Source organism: Ptychodera flava, chromosome 4, assembly GCF_041260155.1.
Source record: "Ptychodera flava strain L36383 chromosome 4, AS_Pfla_20210202, whole genome shotgun sequence".
Classification (NCBI taxonomy): domain Eukaryota; kingdom Metazoa; phylum Hemichordata; class Enteropneusta; family Ptychoderidae; genus Ptychodera; species Ptychodera flava.
This window is the reverse complement of record NC_091931.1, coordinates 27,187,578-27,208,637: the sequence shown is the minus strand read 5'-3', so window position 1 is coordinate 27,208,637 and position 21,060 is coordinate 27,187,578. Positions and strand designations below refer to the sequence as shown.

Here is a 21,060-nt window from a genome sequence, read left to right as displayed (position 1 = left end):
ATACATATTATGAGGTTATTCCACACACACACAACACACATATACACACACATACACAAACATACAAGAATGTGTACCTTCAGCTGGTCTTGTTCTCCTGCATACTCAATTGACTGAAATATGTTCCATGTTACGCGTCTTCGTGCTTCAAGCCGTGCTTGATATCGACGGTACCATCTCTGGATCAATAAAGCAGCTTTCATTGCTGGTGGGAAAAATGAAAAGGAAAAAAAGTGAGCTAGAATTGACTAACTGCCTCTCAAGATTGGTCTTGTCATGAAATGAGCACACGCAGAGGTGATTTTATGGCGCTCTTAACTTTTCCAGTAAAATAAAGGGACAACTACTTTATGAAAGCCTGTAAAACTTGCGTGTTTTATAGGCTCTTCAGCTCAGCTGGTTAAATTGTCTGGAGGGCCTGCGTAAAATCAAATCAAAAACAGTGGCTATCATTTCACTTCCTAGTTTATGTGGATGATATATGGTATCTATACAAGTCAAACATTGAACACTTATTTGAACTACGTGAAAAAAGTAGGTCACTAAATTACACTGACAACAATATAACTCAGAGGGCAGAATCAGTGTGCCTTGAAAAACTTATTATTTTGTTTATCTCTTTTTTGCCAATGATGTGACAAGAAAATTGTATTGCAGCTATCAATATATTCATATATATATCTTAACTTTGACAACTAGTGATTCACTATTCCAAGATTCTCAGCATCATAATGGAAATTCTGCTGTTCATTAATAATTCATAACTGTCTGTTCAGCTAGGACTGTAACAAATTTATCTCAGTGTGCAAATCCAAAAAAAAAAAATAACAATCAATACATAATAAAACTGAACTGCAGCTCTGAGGAGCTCAATTCACTCTATAGAATACTGATACATATCTTGTATTAACTTTGAGTACCTACTAGCTGTCCTGTGAAAAGTACTCTCACTGCAATTATTTCCTGCTAAAATGCAAGTTGGCCTTGATATCAAAGACCCCAGGGCCCTTGTTCCAGGGTTTGCAGTGATATTGACATTTTAATACCGTACTCCCTCTCCTGATAGCATACTATTTGATAACACTCATAAAATTATGAATACAGTGTGCTGATAAAACTTCCACATATTATTAATGAGATTACAATAACTTCACTTTGAAACAAATTTTGCACTCAATACCTTGTTTGCTTTATTTATTTATTTAATAATATTTTATTTTTACTTTATGTTGCTATTTGTTTTGGAGTATTACATTTTTTTTTCACCTCATCTAAAGTCGATGCCTTCAAGGACACATCTGGTTCATCACCGTATCAAAACAAACTTAGCAAATCATCTTGTCAGTTTGCAGCCTAACTACAGAGTCAGGATACAATGTGTGTACACTTTCAAATTAATCATATAACTGCCTTTTACTGCCCCAGTATAGAAAGCAGACACCATTTTCCGGTGAAAATACAATCAGGTGATAAAACGTTAATGGTGAAAAGGTTGCCCTGAACTACATTTTTAGAGGTCAGGTGTGAACCCGTACACTGCTTTTAACACTGTGAAGTGAACAACCTGGGCATGACTGGAATGGTATACAACGTTATAATTACACAACAAAGCTGTCGTGATTAACAAAATCAATCATTTATCTGTTCAAAGTATAGTCACTGCAATGGATGACTTATTCTCTCCTGGACTTATTTATAGATGAATTTCAAAATTAACTTTCTCTTTTACTAGCCATTAATTGACTGATTGATGCTGTACCATCTGACTTCCGGGCAGGATTGATGGCTTTATTGATTCTCTCATATTATTTAAAAACAGACCTTGCTTGCGAGAACTTTCACTGAAGAAAACAAAGGTTCACTGACCAATAGATTCTGTGGAATACAATTAGCTGATAAATGAATGCAATAAAGCTGAATATACACGTTGTTAAAAATCTAGTAAAAGCCAAGCTGAAGCTGATCAGGTAGACAGCCTTTCATTCCTCTGTTCTTCAAGTGAATCACTGAATGATACGCGCAGTCCAAGTAAAGAGATTTTTCACAACCTACGTAACTGCACCTTGGGGTCTGACCTTGTCTTAAAATCAATCTATGTCATTCGGCAACCTTCTTCGTGCCAGTGAAAGGTTTCAGAGAGTCAAGGTTCTACAGATTCCACAGGAGTCAAGTTTTTTGCATTTTTTCAAGGTAGTATGCGCCTCAAGAACAGATTCTCAATCTTTTGCAATTTCTTTTCTGATCTACCAACTTATCGGGACTCATTTTGAAGTTCTCAAAGTACGAAAATTTTCATCATCTTAGTTTTTTCGAATATCGAAAATTCCGTTTTGCCCCATTGACTTAGTGCAGGGAAGGCAGCCATTTTGAATTGCAAATATCAATAAATGTCAGGCAATTTGTTTCCCTAAAACCAAACTTTTCCTATTGGCCCCTGATTTTTATTCTTGATTTGGATTGAGAATGATTGAAAGTTTCCCATTGAACTTTCAATCCTTCACTTTTCAAGGTGTATACCACCTTAAAAATCGTTATGTAGCTGTGAGCAACCGGAGTAACAATTAAGCCATTTGACAACTATAGGACAATTTCATACTCACCATACCTATAAAAATCAATCTTAGTGCATACGATTATGTCAATTTACACAGATTTTGTCAAAATTCATGACCTTAAGAAGTCACACAATTAATTAAAATAACCTGACCTGAGATAAATTATTTCTCAGATTTTCTTGTTCCAACAACTCTGAGCAAGCAATCAAAACCATTTTTTCTCCCGAGCAAATAATTATGTGTCTGCAATACTTTCAGGACATCAAATGACCAGTAAGAGTAACTATTATAATGTGTCATTGGATAGGGAGAAGCAAATTTCAAATACATTTACCGCCCAAATTATTCATTTTATAATCATGTCAAATTGACAATGGCTGTTTGTGCACTTGAGAAAACACAGAATGTTGCTGTTTGGGCACTAGCAAAAATCAGAATGTCACATATTTAAAGTTGATTTTTGGCAATTTTTAAAAAAAGAAAATTTCAAAAATCGGCTAGAAGAAGTGGTAATTCAGAGCACAGCAATTTCTCTGTCATTTTGTCTGACCTTTCTAAATCATGCACAGATGTAAGAAATCACTTTTTAGTCGCTGAATAATTGAACTCTTGACCCATATTTGATAACAACTTCTCCTGATCAAGTATGTATACCTCTATCAGGCATGTGATTTCAAATCTTACATGCTAATCTAGCTTACAGTAGAGAACATTGAACTCTACTGCCATTTATCCAGTAGCTGGGATAAGTCAGATACATGACATTTCAAGGAGGATACTATCAATCACACACAAATATTCCATTTTAGATATGAGGGCAACATTTATATCTGTAGTGTAAAAGACCAAGAGAAACCTTGCTGTACATGAGAACTGTGAGGTCAAGCTGTGTATACACGACAGCAGAGCCTTGATGAAAATAGAAATGAGCAAATCCATTCACAGTTTAATTTACGGCACGTTTTACCCCAGTCCATTCCATTGTGCTACTTGCTCAACAAACACCGTGGGCTTTTCTCTTTTCATGAGGGAGCCTTTTCACTCAAATGATGGACGGATAATTCAACGTGCAACTGCCTGCATTATTCAACAAAATTACCAGGTTTTGTTGAAAAATATCAGCCATCATCACTTTACTCACTATGGTTTCTATAACCTAAATTTACTAATTGTGGAAAAAGAGCAGCTATTTCAATTTTCACTGTGAGGATGTCACGGAAAATAATGATACCATGCTCTTTAATAATATTTCTCATTTATTGCCATCTTTATAATATATGCAGTTTACAATTTTACCTTACCGTGTGTGAATCCCAGTTTACCTACATTTCATTGTTATACCCTTTTAAGAGGTTCAATAATCTCATCAACATTCGCAAGAAACTTTTATCATTGATAGCATTTAGGGATGGACACAAATTACAGGGGGGGGGTGGGCCGGTGTTTTTTGGGGTGGGTCGCCATTTTTCGCGCAAGCATTTTTGAAGGGTCATAAAATTTTGTGCAAGCCTATGGGGGAGGGTCACCTTTTTTCATGCATCAAAGCTGAAATTGCATGTGCACGTTATGGAATACTGAAAAAGAAAAAATACCTCCTGGCACTTTCATTTTCTGCCATTACCACTTTCGGCGCGCCCTTCGGGCGCAAATTTCAGGTATAATAAACAATGTATTGATGATCCAAGCAGCCACATTGATTTAAGTTGTCATGATTTCTACTTATTCAACACTATTGTGCATAACTGTCCCCTATAATGACTCTTTCAATAACAATTTGGGAGATTACTTATTTGACATCATTCTCCCATTGACAATACATTGGGTATAGGTCGGTGTCAAACGTTCATGTCGCTGTATGTACATTTTTTAATTTTTGAGGACATTGACAGAATACAAACTGTTCAGAATAGTGCACAGTGTCATCAATAACAACTGGAAGCTTCAGGTCGAACAACTTTTGAATAACAATTTAGGATCAGATAACCTATGAGTTATTTGTAGTTTCCTCATAGCCTACAATGTATAGTGAATCAACATTTTGGTGAAATTCCAAAATCAAATTTCTTGCACAACCATTGACTTGAAACCACTCTAGTCTAATCATGAATATTAATACTAATAATTAGGTGTACATAAATGCACAGATTTTCCTATTTTTTTATTGGAAAAAAATTATTCATAGTTTCATCATAGACTGCCATGTATAGTGAATCGACATTTAAGTGATATGCCAAAATCAAATTTCTTGCACAACCATTGACTTGAAACCACTCTAGTCTAATCATGAATATTAATACTAATAATTAGGTGTACATAAATGCACAGGTTTACCAAGTTTTGTATTGGAAAAAAATTATTCACAGTTTCATCATAGACTGCCATGTATAGTGAATGGACATTTCAGTGAAATTCCAAAATCAAATTTCTTGCTCACCCATTGTCTTGAACTACTCTAGTCTAATCATGAACATTAATACCAATAATCAAGTGTACATAAATGCACAGATTTTCCTATTTTTGTATTGGAAAAAAATTATTCACAGTTTCATCATAGACTGCCATGTATAGTAAATCGACATTTAAGTGATATGCCAAAATCAAATTTCTTGCACAACCATTGACTTGAAACCACTCTAGTCTAATCATGAACATTAGTACCAATAATTGAGTGTACATAGATGCACAGATTTACCTATTTTTGTATTGGAAAAAAATTATTCATAGGGTTTCACCATAGACTGCCATGTATAGTGAATCAACATTTCGGTGAAATTCCAAAATCAAATTTCTTGCACACACATGGACTTGTAACCACTCTAGTCTAATCAAGAACATAAATATCAATAATCAAGCATACATAAATACACAGATTTGCCAAGTTTTGTATTTAAAAAAATTATTCATATTTCTTCATAGACTACAATGTATATAGGATCCACATTTCACTGAGCGAAATTCCAAAAACAAAGTTATTGTACACAGATGCATGTGTTACCACCCTCTTCTAATCAAGCAAATTATGTCAATTATTCAGGGTCATATATACACAAATAGTGCATATTTTTAATTCTGAAATTTTTTTTTTACAGTTTTGTCATAGACTCCCATGTATAGTGGATCAACATTTTATGCGAAATTCCAAAAACAAAGTTATTGTACACAGATGCACATTTTACCACCCTCTTCTAATCAAGCACAATTATGTCAATTATTCAGGGTCCATATATGCACAAATAGTGCAAATTTTAATTCTGAAAATCTTTTGACAGTTTTGTCATAGACTCCCATGTATAGTTTTGTCATAGACTCCCATGTATAGTGAATCAACATTTTGACAGAAATTCCAAAATCAAATATCTTGTTCACATGTGCACTTGTAAACAACCCATGCTAATCAAGTATATCTATATCAGTTATTAAACATCTGTATATGAACAGATATAGCTAGTTTTATACTGGAAAATACACGTTCGTAGTTTTCTTATAGTCGACTACATGTATAGTGAATCAACATTATCGATAAAATCTAAAATTACATTTTTTGTACAGGCATGCACTTTTTAACTGCCACTTCAAGCAAAGTACATTTACATGAATAACACACATATGATTTGATATTTTTTGGACAACGCGTTATATCGGCCACATTTGTCTTCCTTTCGGGAGGGCGACTTAAAAAGTATAGCAAGTCAGAAGGGGGTCTTTAACACATTGCGGGTTTTTGGGGGGGTATGAGTAACAGGGGAGGGTCACTTATTTTCATGCACGGATAAGGGGGAGGGTCACTAATTTTTGTGCATGAACTTTTGAAGGGTCACTATTTTTTACGCAGCGGTTTTTCGAAAACACCGGCCCACCCCCCCCCCCCCCTGTAATTTATGTCCAGTCCCTTATAGCCATTGATTCTTGCTCTAAACAATTGAACTCTATATCTTCATATCTGAATGCTGCGGGGAATGCAGAGAGGTACTGAAAGATTTTTCTCTGCTTGTAAGCCTCATACAACTTTATTTCATGATGTAGCTATGCATGTTAATTTGACCTGCTGATGTATTATCGTTGGTGTTGTTTTGATGCACTAACAAAACTGCTTTTTTGTTCAATTGCAATAGATAAGATATAAGATTACAACCACATGCGTTTAAGTGTATCAGTATTGAAAAATTGATAAGAACAACAGTAAAATCGATGTGGTCCAACACTAAAATTGATGTGGTCAACGATCTTTGAATTACATTTTATGAAGAAAGACTGTATCATATTTCACTGTCAGGTGCAGTTATCAGCTATGCGGTAATAGAGGAATCATTTCTGTATGCAAAAGTTTAGCAGCAGGTTAGACTAAATCAAAATAACACCACCCAATCCACAGACACCGGCACCGACCTCCTGCTAGACTAACATGTTTCAACTTTTGCTGACGGAGTTGATTAAGGTATAATATGCGCCTCAAAAGTGAAAGACTAAAACATTTGCTCAAACTTTCTTTAAGGAATCTTTCAACCACCCTCTTTCAAAATTAAGAATAAAAATTGGGGGTCACTGTACAAATTTAGGTACCAGAAAAACAAATAACCATAGATTTACCGATATTTAAAATCAAAATGGCCACCATCCCTGTGTTAACTCTATGGAGAAAAATAAAATTTTCGAATTTCGAAAAACTAAGCCAGTAAAACATTTTTCTTACACCAAGAGCTTTTAAATGAATCCCTACAAGTGGCATATCAGAAAAGAATTGTGAAAGTTTGAGAGTCCGAATATCTCTCCCCGAGGCACATTCTAAACATGTAACTTTAACACACATTGATTTTACTGTAAGTTGTTCTTATCAGTTTTTCGATGCACCAAAATGCATTTGGTTGTAGTATACGGGGTATTGTCTTGTAAAAGGTGAAAACTACATGTCAACAGAGTAAGAGCACCTTTTTCTGGACTGGACAACAAGGGCCTCTGTGGTTTATTACAGTTCGATTCCTCTTTCCTTAACAGCGTAGGAAATAATTACTATCTATAATTACCACTTGTTTCCCTAAACACAGATTTGTTGTTGCTGGCAACGGGATCTGTACTTCCCGAGGCTTGACATCTGTTGCTGTGACGAATCTTGCGTGATGGTTATGTTTCCATGACAAAAGGTAAATACCACAGTATGGTATGCTACAGTTTTCAATTTGTGCACAATATACCTAAGTTATGAGTGGACTGTGGAAGCGATCTTTCTTTCATGTGCATTACTCTCATAAAATACAAACTAAGCTTTTGTCTGAATTTATGATTCAACGTACCACAGTAGTATATATAATTTTGTCTTTGTATGAGCTAGTGTACATTTATGTAAACAAGGAGCTGTCAGAGCATTTACATATTAGATGTATGTATGTATGTATGTATGTATGTGTGTGTGTATATATATATATATATATATATATATATATATATATATATATATATATATATATATATATATATATATATATATATATATGCACTGTATGTATGTATGTATGTATGTATGTATGTATCAATTTACCGGTATGTATAATATAAATGCGTAGGTTTCATGTAAATTTGTATGTATGCATACTATAATAATAATGATAATATTTTTATTGCTTGCTTGTAAATATAGGATTTACATCACATTTGTGGCAATAACAGTGTGATACAAAAATAAGTTCAAATTTTCTTCAATAAAGATAAAGTATATAATACTATATGAGTTTACTGGATATTATGATGTAGTGTACAACATGCACGTGACCCTATCTGCTGTAACAAAGTAAACTAATAATGGATAAATTCTTCATCTCACTGAAGATATAGCATAAAAGAAGCGGAGGAGGTGTACGATCTTTCTTCAAGTATATCAAACTTTTTTTATCTATATATGAAAGTTCTCTGTTCATAAGATTTCCATTGCATTATTTGACATTTCAGCCATTTGTCAAGAGACCAGATTTGTAGATCATGACATTTTCATGGATTTCAAAGGCAGTGGAATCGGAGTTGGCAGAGACACATATCACAAGCTCTAAGATAGCATCAGACCATTTACATTTCTATATCCTCCAGTAAAATTTTTTTTTCAATATCTCATCAGAAATGAGAAATGAAGACAAGATGGCCAGAGATTGTTTCTATAAAAAGCCCAGATATTGTGGAGTAACTAGAACTGCTGTAATGCATAGGCCTTTATCAATGATATGCATTCATTTTTCATGGAGAACTATATATAAGGCTGTTGTACGCATCTGGGCATTCAATTCAGTTGCCAGAAAGTATATGGTTTGTGAGCAAAATGTCATGTTGCTGCTAGTCCATTTTGTAGAATGAAAAAAAAAGGAAATTTCCAGTATTGTACAAGTATTGACTCATTGCTTCATGCATACTGGCCATGATTTGTAGAGTTGAAAAAAACAGAACAGATTTATGCAGCTTTCTTCCAATATTATATGATTATGTGCTTGCATAGTACGCAGCCAACCATTTTTAATCTTTCAGTATTTACATACTAGTTAATGCATTCTACAGGACAAGATGACAGCAATTTAATGGGGAAAAAGTGTAATTTTAATATTCCTTTTGGCAATTGACCAGTAAGATCTTTTCAAGGGTTTCAAACAGGGGAAGCACTAGAGTCAGGTAGTCCAAAAACTGATGTACCATAACAAAATACTCAGTACCTGTTCTCCTTATGGGCTAACAATTTACCACAGCGATGAAATGAAGGAGCAATGACATTTTCAAATAAAAGTATGCTCCATTCAAGCCTGCAGTGGATGCTGATAGCCTTCAATTCTTTTACTGATTTTTTGAAGCTTAAAACCCGCTCTGTCATCCTGCCCAAGAGCTTTAATCTTATCAGACCTTGGTGTCAATTTTCAGGCTTTTCTCTACTGCCATCAAAGTTTGAGATGAAGAAATGTTTGATGTAAATGACTGACATTGTGGGCTGTTTATGTTCTTTATTTGTATTCATACAAAATGGTTTTCTACCGAGCCCCCCCAGTATTTTCAATGTAATATGTCATTTTTTATCACAACTGAATATGCCAAATATCAATAAATTATACCACTGTAATGTTATTAAATATTATTTTTATAACTGCTGCTATTGATCATTGAGTTGTCATAATCTTATCATCATCATTATCATCAGCATCATCATTCTTCACTTCATCCCATAATCTTCAATCATCATCATCATACAGTCATTGTACATCGTACTTAGTCATTATCATTATCACCTTCCTCACCAAGCTCACTTCAATATTAGTACCATTACGCTGTCATTATGATCACATTATACATAGCTCTACACTGTGTCTAACATATATTACAACTGCAAAAAATTGAACCGACCGTATTACAAATCTTCACCTCTCAAAAATTAATCATTACTGCATGGCTAAGGCTTCTCAGAAAAATTCTCCTCGAGAATCCGTATGAAGTCTTAAATTCCTGCTTCCCCTATCCCCCATAAATTCTCATTGCAGAGACTCTCAATTACTGGAGTCTTAATCAAATGCCAGTGAATCAGTTCAAGTACAATATTCTATGTCCACCAAAATGACAGAACGGATTACTGAGACGTATAGACGTGCCGTCAACAAGATGAGCATGCATGTTGATGCAGCACTCTGAATAAAACATGCCCTAGTAAATATGACGAATCACCAATGAATGAGTGACTCAAGCTCATAAGACCCACTGCTATAGGTTTGGTACCAATTTGGTCTCCGTGATTGATTTTATAAAGCGATTGAGCCTATACACGGACCTCGATCATCATTTCAGTTCCTTCTCAAGACACTCCGCTGCGCAATGGGCAAAAAATACACCTTTGATATTTTTCACAGCTACATGAATTCAGTAGTTAATGGGCATCCTCCCCATACTTTGGCACAGATTTCTTTTCCAAACAAGCGTATAATGGGCAATTATTTCTGAAAAGTTCGTAGATGTGATTCCTGAATATAGCTCATTATACAGAATCTGCTGCAGCTGTCAATGGCATTCAGTATTGCTCGTTCGCACTGTAATATCAACATATTGTTGTTAAGCACTTAGGATCAATACCAAAAGAAAAATCTGAGATTCTGAGATGTATATATGAAAAAAAAAATCTACAATCACAAATTAAGCCAGAAATTGTATAATACAAACTTGAATATCTTTTAAATTCAGTTTCTAATGAATTACCATGTAATCATGCAAGGCACCATAACCACGGACAGTCTAAAATATGGTGGATAATTAAGTTTCATGGAAGAATTATACCGGGAGATGTCGAGGACGATGTTCGATATACAAGTAGGGCTGAAGTGTGCACTGCATGTAATATATGATCTGTACAGAATTGGAAACAATCCATCTTTACTACACTGTGTTCATTTTTAGCCAGACTACATGGATGGCTGCTACTAGTATTTTCCCACCAAAACTATCAGCTATCAATGGAAATGCTTCTACTTTGGACATAATACGGTAATACCGTAGTATATATGCACTGAGTGTTCAGCCAAGAAATCATGTGATGGTGAACAAACCATCATTTACAAAATGTATGGGAATACATATATTTCCAGTCACATGCATTATTTATACACATATTTGTCAAGTATTACAAAAATCTTTTTAAGTCTCCACATGCCTTATTTGACACTGAAAATTTTCAACTTCTGCTCAAACTAAATTTCATTCAAGCAAACTTCAGAACAAAAGAAACCAATTTTGAAATTCATAAAGGCCATTATATTCCCATGTTAACAATATGATGGTCAAAATATCAATCCCTGAGGTGCGTCACTTCCATCTTAATTTACAACTAAAACAAGGCCATAGTGATGTCAAGAAATACCAGAAAAAAGCAGAAACTAAAACTACATGCATTAAGTTCTCCATGCACAAAGATAACATGAATCAAGTCCTTGTAATCATATGAACAGTACAAATCTAAAATCTCTAACTTAAACCCCTTTCAGAAAGGCCTGGCATTGGGATTAAAAGGTGTTAAGAAGATTTGTGGGTGTTTCTGTCTTTGTTCTCCTTTGAAATTGCAATCATTACATAAATATGTTGCTGTGATTTCAAGGTTGAAATGGAAGAGAGATATTCTTACATATTCTATGTGCATGTCGTTGAGGTAAAGTTGTAGTATTCACAGCTACATATTTATAAAAAGCAAATTATATTCCCCAAGTAGCAGATTTTGAATCACAGTTGTCGTTCTATCAATGCCTTCATTTTCATTTATTTGCCTCACCAAATGAAGACTGTGTTCCCATTCCCATCATCACAATGGTTCGACCCAAACCCTTTGTTATTATTGGTAATTTTGGACCCAAGTACAGGGAATTTGGGACCATCAAGGTTAAAGTATACCCCCATTGATGATAAACTTTTGAGTCCCCCATACTTATCAGTGATGACAGAATATGGCAAGCATTATATTAAAGGCATACTGTCACCTGTTCCAATTTTGCCACAGTTACCATGGAAAGAGAAAATCTAACCAATCACAGATTTTAAGCGGGTGGCCACTTTTTTAAAACAGCACCCTCGCATGGGCATTTTGAATTCCAAGGAACGCCCCTTTGAACATATATGGGCATATTTAGATTACAGGTGACTGTATACCTTTAAACCAGAGTTTACAATATCACAGCTAGACTATGCTAATCTTACTGGAAATAAGAGAGGAAGACTAAGCATATAATATTAGATTTATGAGACATCAAACAAAAACTGGCTTTCATATTTTCAGACGTTTGCCTGTTATATTACTTAATAATTTACTTCATTTTGCAGATTGTTTATAATATCCACATAATTTAGACTTCAAATGATTTCAGAGCAGAAAAGAATTGATTTGTCGAGATTCAATAGAAGTGATTTTATCACTGAGAGCAAAATGATGCAAATATTATTCTCACTCTTAAGTGTTTTTACACGCTGCACACCAATCATATTATCCTATACAATAAGAAAAAGAATAAAGAACAACATTTCTATGGCTGAATCTTTATACTTTAATTTATAACAGTGTCATCCAAACTAGCTTTGTTAAAAAAAATGTAATCACAGAGCTGACTCTCATAACCTATGATCAATACTGGAACAAGATTGAATTTTCATTTTCAATATTGCCTTTGACTAAAACGTATTATCAAGTTAGAAAAGACGCTTGTGACAAAGGGTCACATGACACAATTATCTGAGGGTTAATTTGTACAGCAATGCCTATTAAATTTGTGAATGCTGCACTGACTCATTGAAATTATACACTCCAAACTCCCTGACGCTTCCATTGTATTGGTTTGAAATTTCTTAAGGTAAGTATGCACCTCAAAAGTGAAGGACTCAAACTGTTGCTCAAACTTTCCTCAATGACACTTTCAACCATTGTCTTTCAAAATCACAATTAAAATCAATCGGTCACTGTGCAAATTTTGATACTAGAGAAACAAATTACCTAATATTTATTGATATTTGAAATTCAATATGGCCGCCATCCCTGTGTTAACTCTATGGAGAAAAATAAAATAGTCATATTTCGAAAAAACTAAGACAGTTAAATTATTCTTACACCAAGAGCTTTAAAATGAGCCCCCACAAATGATGGATCCGAAAAGAACGGTAAACGTTTGAGATTCCGAATGTCTGTCCCCGAGGCATGTTCTACCTTACGGTAAAACCTATTCTTTTTGAACCACAACAGTCATGGGCTCTATGCCACATGTTCTGAATAACTTAGCAAAAGTTGGTCAACGTTGTTACAGCAATGAAATAAATCTCTTTCTTAATATGTTATCAGCTGGCAATTAATATTTTCATAACATGATTTTTAAAATTGATTTGCAAAGTCAATCGATTGAAAAAATAAGAAGTGAAGAGATGGTCACCCTGAGTTCACTCTGGGAGGAAATGAGAAGCAATTATGGATGAGAACTCATTAGCTTTTCCATTAGTCGGCTCGTTCATTTGCCTTTTGTCCTGTTGACTGAGTGACGAAGCAATCAAGGAAATGACAGCAACTATAGAAGACCTTCAGCACTTCTTGTAAGGAAATGCATGCCAACATGTCATAGAGGTGAAGTGACTATAAAGCATACTCTTGTTGCTTCTTGGTGAAATTGCCTGTGCCGTATTTCTACCTCACGGCTCTTAATATTGATATTTACTTTTGTGTGATTATGGTTGACTAATTCTGTTTCTGGGTTTTGTGAATTCTGCTGGGATAATTAACATTCAATGAAACAAGGATCTCCATGACGCTGAAACACCACTCATTGAAACTCCATAGATTTCTTTTGTTGCCTACCTACTGTTTGATATCTTTGAAATGACTTTGAAAAAGTCAAAAGGCCAAAATTATGTTTGACTTTCTATGGAATTATTCAATGACTTAGGCAATAATGCTTATTAAAGCGGCAAATCTTTTATTTTCTCAAGGTGGTGGGGGGGGGAGGAAATTCAAGCATGACAAAGAGTAACGATCAAACAAAAATGAAATGTTGAAATAACAGATCATGATCATGCAACCATGTAGCTACCAGGAAAATTCTGCATGATTTTTACATTTTTTTCAATTATATTATCAACACTGCCCAGAAAGAAGGGAATTTGCAGCTACTGGAAATGCAATCTGGGGCATGACAGTCAGTGTGCGGCCTACTTTCACTGGAATGCAAAGATAAACTGCTTTAAGCCTTTTTAATATTAGCTCAGGTAAATTTTAAAATGACTGGATCCCAAGGGCTCAAATTTGATATGCCTGGAAAATCAAACTCTAGATAAGTAATTTGTATGCCTGACAGGCTGACATCTCTAACCAAATGCATATAACTATCTTGGGAACACATTTTAAAATGCCAACATTTGGCAACTGTCACACATCATCAGATACATGTACTTTGGATCCATCGATGACATGTTACTACGTTTGCAGCCAATTAAATCATTGGTCAGTTGCCAATGGTTCTACTACATTGGATAAACAGGGCGCGATGTGTTCTGCAGACTCAGTGTGCCTGAGACTGATCATGTGATGGGTGGTACAGACAAACCCACATGTACAAGCATGTATGGAAATACAAATATTTCTTTCACACGTTTGTGCATGTGGGTTTGTTTGTATTATGGTCCATTCCAATTCCGGGTTTTGACCAATTGATATGCCATATCATAGGATGGCGACACGTTTGACCTAAAAGTATCTTTGGCAGCAAGTCTCTGTTTAGCATTTCATACATGTACTATTCCTGGAAATACTGAGAAATACTAAAGTACGCTTTCTAAATTTATGACTGTAGCGTATGCACTCTCACTCCTGTACAAACTATCAGTATCACCACTCACCGGTATATTCATCATAGAGCCGCTTTTCATGGATAGAGCCGCTTTTCCTGGATAGAATCATGGTAAAGCGATGAAAATAATTTTGAAATGTTTTGTCCTGCCTCACTCTGATAAACTCTTTAACAGCATAACAGAATATCCATGCATTCCAAAAATGCAGGAAATCTAATGCGGTTGAAATAAAATCACTGATGTTTAAAATTGTAATTTCCCTGCCAGGATAACCTAATTAGTGTTCTGACACCTGTTGATCGAAAACTTTAAACACTTAAGCCAGACACATGGCCTTGCTTATTCAACACTGCACTGTGATTTTAAACTTTCTTGTAAGTTTCAGGAGCAGTGTTTAATCTTTGACTTAAATTTTGCTCTGTTCCGTGAAAAGAATATAAAAAATGATTTCTTTTACTCTTCTGTTTTTGTTTCACAATTATATTTTTTGCACTTTTAATTTTCAACCCAGTCAAGACAAACAATACATTTTGAGGAGTGAAATTCCTCAACAAATTTCCGTTTCTCCTCTATTGAAGCATCCATCCAAGCAATAATATGAAAACTTTAAAGAAAAATTATGAAGTCCACTATCTCGATTTTCTGAGAAAATGCAAAACAAAAACTTATTGTCAGAATGGAGTTTTGACTTTCATTAATTTTGTGAATTTGAGATTGAGCAATGATGTTTGCACTGAAATATTGATGACAATTTTTGCTTTGCAATCATAAGAAGATGAAAAGTCAATGTAAAAAATCACTAGCAGTCACAGTACTTTGTGTTACATTTACCATACAGAAGATCAGCATCATCATTAATGGCAGTAAAAAAACTCAATATCCAGGAATACTTATCATGAAGCTTAACATTAGGCAGGTAAATGTCCTCTTATCATGATAGTTTCTGAAAGCTCCATAAATTTGATCTGAACCAATACATGTCATCTGCATACTAATTATCTGAAGAGAGGCAACAAATGGTAGCAGCAACATGTCATTGATGAAGACATTTGAAAAAGAATGAATCATTAAAACTGCCATTATTATGGTTTTAATGTGAGTTACTCAAGTCACCTGACTGGCTTTGGAAATACTAGTAATACTACATTGCGTCAGAGCATTGTAGTGTGTATTTATGCAATAAACCATATTCAAGTTGGCAACATTCATGCAAAACATATACCACCAGATTTTGACCAGTTCACACGACATATGTGCACAGAGACAGCGAGTGCATATATAAAGTGAACTGGTCAAAATCTCGTGGTGTACCCATTGCCGAGGTGGTCTATTGAATTGCTATATCATAATATTAAAATTGAAATCATAATATTAAACTGACATTCTGATGTGAAACGTCAAACAGGAATTTTTCTGTAGCTGAGAGCTCATGCTTTTTCCAACCATGCTATATTGCCAATATAGCATGGTTATTTTCACGTCTCGATCCAATCAGATTGCAGTATTTGCGCCATCAATATACGGTACTCCTTATCAATGCTGGGCTATGATTAATATGAATTTACCACATATAATCATGCCTGGCTGCATCATGACCATGTTTTACCGGATAAAGAAGGGTGATTCTTACACTGATGTCCTCTGCAGTACTATTAAAGCAGAATTACTCATGATAGCTGACAAACCAATTTGAAGCTACATCTGTACAAAACTTATTTCAAAAAAATGTGATTGATCTATGATTCTGAAAACAATATTTAAATACCAATTAAAGCGTTCTCGGCACATTTCAAATGTTATGGTAACATGTTCAAATATAGAACATAGGGGATACTTTGCTTGATCCTTTTATCAACAAATCAATTAATGAACACCCACATAAATACCAATCAAAATACATTTTACCAGTAATTTTTACCAACTTTTGCATCGCTGATTTTTTGTGTGCTTTTTTGCTATAAATACATTGCCCTACAGAATTGCAAAGTAAACATATTAACCTAATGAGATCAGAAAATATGAGTAGCTTGAGTACTCAGACAGCATGATAAATATTTCTGAAGAAAAAAGCAAACATTAAACTCATTAAAGAATTTCCAAGGCTCATTGCAACCTCATCTCGTCCAAACACAGCAAAGTAGAAATATCCCAGATAAGAATCATAGGAAATAATTTTGACGAAGAGCAATTTTCTGAAAGTAAAAATCTCAGTCCCAGTCAAAAAAGTCAAAAGCAATAAAAGCTTTAAATTGCTGCACTCACGGCACGTTTCAGCAAATATCATCGTTGTACTGGGGCTGTAATTTTTGAAAATTAAAAAAAAAGGGCAAAATTACTGAAGGCCGCTGATTCACTTTTTAAAAAAGTCAATACACTGGCCTGGCTCAAGTCACAATTTTTATCATCTGAGTTTTAGTCATCTTTTTTCAGTTCACTTGAATGGAATAAAATATCACTAAAGATGTTATGAAAAGTCTACAAGCTGAGTGATAATATCTGCACATTCCTTTTTCAGCTCACAGGAGGTAGCGGTCAGCTACTATATAAAACTTGGAAAGCCTTTTTACTGAAAAGTTTCCGCACTATCAGTATGTCCTGTGACATTAGGTTATGTGGATGTTCAAAAATAATATATCTGATTTTAGTTCTTTTATTTTCTATAGCGTTCTGCTCTTATCTTAAGACACAGGTAAATCTTTTCAGTGATAAACAAAGCTGCTGCCCTTGCTAGCAGGATGACTGCAGTGACACTCAATGGTTCTACTCCAGAATGAAAGACACAATGTGTTCTACAGACTCAGTACACCCATGACCTGATGGTGGCATAAACAAACCCATGTGCACAAGTGTAATATGGAAATACACATATTTCTATGCGCGTTTGTGCACATGGATTTTGTTTGTACCGGACATGGCCCATTCGAATTCAGGGTTTACCTATTACTTTTGAGAAGTGCAAAATTGTTTTCTATTCTTTCAGTCATAAACTGCTATCTGCCCCATTTCTGAAATTTTCAACAGAAATTATCATATACATTTTCTCTCTGCAGATACCTTTAACATTGCTAGCATGTCAATGATTTATTACTTACTATTATTTATTACTTATTTTCGTATCACACTTTTATTGCCACAAATGTGATGTAAATCCTATATTTACAAGCAAGCAATAAAATATTATTATTATTATTATTATTAAAACTTTTAAGGCATTACCATAATTTTTAAACTTCATACTTATTACTAATATTATATAAGGCTAAGCCCTTGGTGTCGCGCCAGGCGTTGAGATTAAAAAACGTTATTTGTATCGAATCATGATTAGTAATCATAAAGGATAAAAAAGAATTAATTGTTACTTTCTATATACGTTTGTACAAGTATGACCGGTTTACCATCTGATGACAGTTCACGTACACGATGTCAGACCCTGTAGGTATAGATTTTCGGTTACGTGTAAAAAAGTTTGACATAAATTTGCAATTTTTACCATGATTACTATCTATTGTGTTTAACAAGGGACGTATTGTGCCACCATTAACTCTGCAATAGTAACTGTACCGCCAAACTTCCGATATTGTAAGCTGAAAACCAGCGTTACTTCTAAAAACGGGTAAATTTTGCATATAGTTATTGACACAGAGGGCGCCTTTTTAAGATTCAATCCCAGCATTCTTTGCGAATGTTCTCATTCATATGCACGACAGTTTTCTCTCTTATTTTAATTTTTAGGCGTGATAAGAAATTTTGTATAAGCGACAGGGTGGATAATAATAATTACTCTCTATTAGAAAAGATATATTTTATTAATGGCATGTTATAAAATAATAGAGAGCACGTTTCGAATTTGATTATTTACGAGCACTCACAAAAAAAACATGGCGGCGCCCACGAAAGAAGGGTACACTTCCGGTTACTCGCATAGTATATTATGAATAAGCGCATGCGTAGTCAGTAAGCCGCTGGCGCGACTATTAAAAATGTTTAACGAGATTGAAGGTGTCATAAAAAATATATATTGTCTTCCAAGCCCTCAAATATCATTGACAATGTTTTCATATACTCAGATCAACAACTACATTCACAATGAGCCTTTCATGTATAATATTTTCCATGGGTATTGTCCCTATTTTCATTCCAAATGATGCATTTTCGGGGGGGTTTTGGAGGGGGGGGGCAGTTCTGTTTATTACAGTAATGGGTAGCATGAATAAGAATTGTTCTGTTAGAACATTCAAACTGTCTTACTGAATATCGACACCTACAAGACCTAATCAATGCCTCATCAATAAAGCAATCATGACCCAACATTAAATTTTACTGTGTAAGTTTTGAATTATTAATAGTTCATTTCACGGTCCATTAGCAAAAGTCAAGTCAACCAATCAATGTAAGATCAATATTGCGATGCAGGACATACCTGTACGCATGTGCACAAACCTCGGCAACAAACTGAAAGAAAGAATTCATCAAACTGACTTACACTTCTCTGACTTGGTCATCTCCAGCGGGGTCTTTGATGAACCGCATCCCATGGCGCTGTGACTTTTTAGGATCCTGTTCAACTGGTCAATTAAAAATCACTTCCGAGGACGGCGGAATGGAACAGAGTCGCATCAAACAGCGTCAAACACTAGAATCCGCACAGAAGCTCCGTCGATGCTTCATCGCAAAAATGTTAAAAATAATAAATGAGACGCGATCAGACAGTTCCCACTTGCCAAGTCCACTGAGTCAATACCATTATTTTATCATAGGGATGTCTGTCTTGTTAATGTGAGGCATTTATGGTCTGTGATGGAATTTCAGCTTGGCAAACAACTGTGTACTCTCTCTTGAGTGCCTGCACCAGATTGGATTTCCCAACACGGTAAACTCATTACAATTCTGCTGCAGCTCTGGCGTGTGCAGTCGGCTCGATTTGGTCGGCAAACACGTGTAATCCTCCTCCGAGACGGCTGGCAACAAATGGACCAAAATGCAATTGCTGTGTTGTCGATGCACAAAAAAAAACACACACAAGTGTCCACAACAAGGTAGGTAATGGACTATCCTATGTTAGTACGCCCGACTGAGATGGAAAGTTCCGCCATCAGAAAGCATTATTATCTTGTCCTCGTTGATAGCATTACCATGGAAACACATCATTCCACATGATTTTTTTTGCTCCAAGGGGGCGTCTCTGTTTCAGAAAACTTCTATATTACTTTCCTTCCTGGTAAGTTCAGTAAATTCCTCTCACTGTATTGACAAATCCGCTGATTGGTGATTCATCGTTAATCCAACAAAGCTGTTGACGTTCCCAATAAGTCTTATTGTCGATCAGAAACAGCCAATTACCTGAAATTCAGATCAGCTTACGTTCAATGACAGACACTCGTGTCATAAGAAAAGTTTACACAGGATAATTAGGCTCAGTATTGATGGATTCACAACATGTAATTTCTGAAAAAAAAAAGGACTGAACAGGAAGTCCTTGAATTTTGGATAATCACTTTTTTTTGTAAAGTCTTACACAAGAAAGTCAGAAGATGATAAGAGAAATAATGAGACCATCGTTGGTTTGTCTGATGACAGAAATATTTTTGAATTATGAAAGCTAGTAAGCCATGGTTACCCTGTACGGTTTGAAAAAATGTTGACACTCAGTAGTGTACGGTACTGACAGACATCATGTAGATATAAACTTACCTCACAGTCAGTGAAACAGAATTATCTGGTTTAAAACTATTGCCATGGAAACTTAATTCACCGGAATTTAGTTTCTACCTGAAATAGGAAAAGAAAAAAGGTTCCTGCGTTACTTATAACGGTGAAAGACTCCTGTGCGTCAATCAAAGTATGCACTCTTGGTAACTTGAGGCAGCTGAGTTAGAAGAGTCTGCATGGGGAAAATAATTTATGCTTCACGATAGTTGTCGGAATCCTTGTGACTTGCTAGATGGCTCACATCCTTCCAAAGTTACAAGGATTCAAGCCATGTAAAGATTGAATACAACGGTTGTAAGCCCTTTATACAAAGATTCTGTTAAACCAAATTTTAATGCAAGTTCAACATTCAAAATATCACATTAAATGCGAACCAATTTGGTGCATTTAAATATTGATAACACTATGATAATACGCAGAGAAAATCAATTCACTTTTAAATTGGACAATGTTTATCAACATAAATGACATAATCCTTTTC

The 21,060-nt window shown here is 35.0% G+C and overlaps 1 protein-coding gene across 4 annotated transcripts in view; it reads right to left on the bottom strand.

The window, feature by feature from the left end:
* The window catches only part of LOC139131332 (serine/threonine-protein phosphatase with EF-hands 2-like), an 84,619-nt gene that overhangs the window by 30,534 nt on the left and 33,025 nt on the right, over nt 1-21,060 (bottom strand). For all 4 annotated transcript variants that reach the window (XM_070697344.1, XM_070697346.1, XM_070697347.1 and 1 more), the window contains exons 2-4: nt 20,562-20,639; nt 19,354-20,210; nt 78-205 (exon numbers count right to left, since the gene is read on the bottom strand). In XM_070697344.1, the coding sequence (XP_070553445.1) occupies nt 78-205; nt 19,354-19,405 (180 nt within the window). In that variant the 5' untranslated portion in view covers nt 19,406-20,210; nt 20,562-20,639. The remainder of the gene's footprint in view (nt 1-77; nt 206-19,353; nt 20,211-20,561; nt 20,640-21,060) is intronic.